At 34.3% G+C, this 1,710-nt stretch overlaps 1 protein-coding gene across 1 annotated transcript; it reads left to right on the top strand.

Annotated features, from left to right (window-relative positions):
* The first annotated feature begins 6 nt into the window (after window positions 1-6).
* On the top strand, window positions 7-595 carry LOC116351074. The gene is made up of 2 exons (XM_031783124.1): window positions 7-219; window positions 366-595. Exons 1-2 carry the CDS (start codon window positions 27-29, stop codon window positions 578-580), a joined length of 408 nt encoding a protein of 135 aa, XP_031638984.1. The 5' UTR covers window positions 7-26; the 3' UTR covers window positions 581-595.
* Window positions 596-1,710: the final 1,115 nt, after the last annotated feature.

Here is a 1,710-nt window from a genome sequence, read left to right on the forward strand (position 1 = left end):
ATTCAAGCAATGGAAGCAATAATACTATGAGCTCAGGCAATAATGCAAGTTCTAGCAGTAGTAACAACAGCCGTCCATCAATTCATGTTCGTGTACTACACGTTAATAATGCTATAAATCGAGGAGTGAACAGCTCTGTTAATTTGAACCATGATCCCGTTGATTCAGTTCGTAACAATATTGGAGCTTCAACAAATAGCAATATTGAAACTGGCTCAGGTAAGAAATTGCTTAATTTATATATATCGCCATGTAAAATTTGGAGTTAAAATTTCATATATGTCAGAAATATATGGACTCTTGAAGTTTTGTGGGAATGTATGTATAATAAATGTAATGTTTATTTGATTTTTTTATTCTAACAGAAGACGATGATGAAGATGAAGAATCCACATCATCACATCACAATCAAAGAGATGTTGCACCTGGTTGTTCACGCAGCGGAAGTCAAGACAATTCAAATAGTTCACAATCAAACGGACTTGCAAACGGAGCGCCAATGAAAATTCCATTGATTGACTACATATTAAATGTTATGAAATTCGTAGTCGCCATTTTAACCCTCCTAGGTATAGAGTAAGAAAAAACTTGAACGGATAGAGTCGGTCCATTGGACCGCCCATACAAAATGTATGAAAAGTCTATGAAATGAACAAAATTATATATTTTTTTGTTGAAATTTTCATTATAATTTTATTTAAATGGGAAAAAAGGTTGGAAATAAATAATTTATGACAAAATTAATTGGAATCTGATGATGCAGTTTCATACGGACGCTTTTTGGTGCAGTTTGTACACATCACAATTCTTTCGGAATGTTCACCACAAACATTTTTCATACATTTGCTGCACTGTGTTCGCGTCTTTCGATTGATTTTAGTGGGACATAAATGACATGCACTTTTTTTATCTTGTTTGGTTTGCGTTGTTGAAGTTGACGGTGCTGTTGAACTGTGCTGAGTACAGCTCGATGCGCTTTATTAAATCCATAAGTGGATCTGCGTGCTAATTGATCATACACCAATGCTTCCGATAATTCGATCAAAAATTTCTTGCGTTGAAATGAATATCGATCTCGTGTAATTCCATGTGTTGCATTATAAACAATGAACGCAGCGAGTCCAAAATGTGGAGTACACATACATTGATCAAGTTCATGAAGGAAGGCCAACGATTTCTGCCTCGTTGACATGAATAGCTGTGACACAGTTGATCTAACTGATCAACGCCACCTTTTGTGCTGTTATAAAATGTGTTGATTTCAGCTTCAGAAACCACATTTTTGATCGACAGCGAACGAATCATGTCTGTGTGTCTTAGCTTATATACACATATACACACATTCTTTCTTTTTTATTCTTTGCTACATTCCTGAATCTTCTCTATATGCACCGTTTTATAACGCAAAATTCAGAATGTGCATTGTCAACAGTTTTGAATTGTTTTATTTTTTTAATGTTTATATAAGGTTTTCATACATTTTGTATGCGCAGAAAAAAATAAATAGGTAAATATTTACTGACTGCGTTAAATTCCATAGGCGAATATTGTGTTGATTTTCAGTACAAAATGCCACAAACATTTCTCTTGTATTTTACCACAGCTAACGAAAATTTTACCACACGCGCTATAAACGTCAGATCGCTATGCTCACTAATTGCTTGTAACTTGTTCATTTTCACTGTGTCTTGTATCTTGTACTGTATTAAT

Source organism: Contarinia nasturtii, unplaced genomic scaffold, assembly GCF_009176525.2.
Source record: "Contarinia nasturtii isolate CC-2019 unplaced genomic scaffold, AAFC_CNas_1.1 Cnas_scaffold_4647, whole genome shotgun sequence".
In the NCBI taxonomy this organism is placed as follows: domain Eukaryota; kingdom Metazoa; phylum Arthropoda; class Insecta; order Diptera; family Cecidomyiidae; genus Contarinia; species Contarinia nasturtii.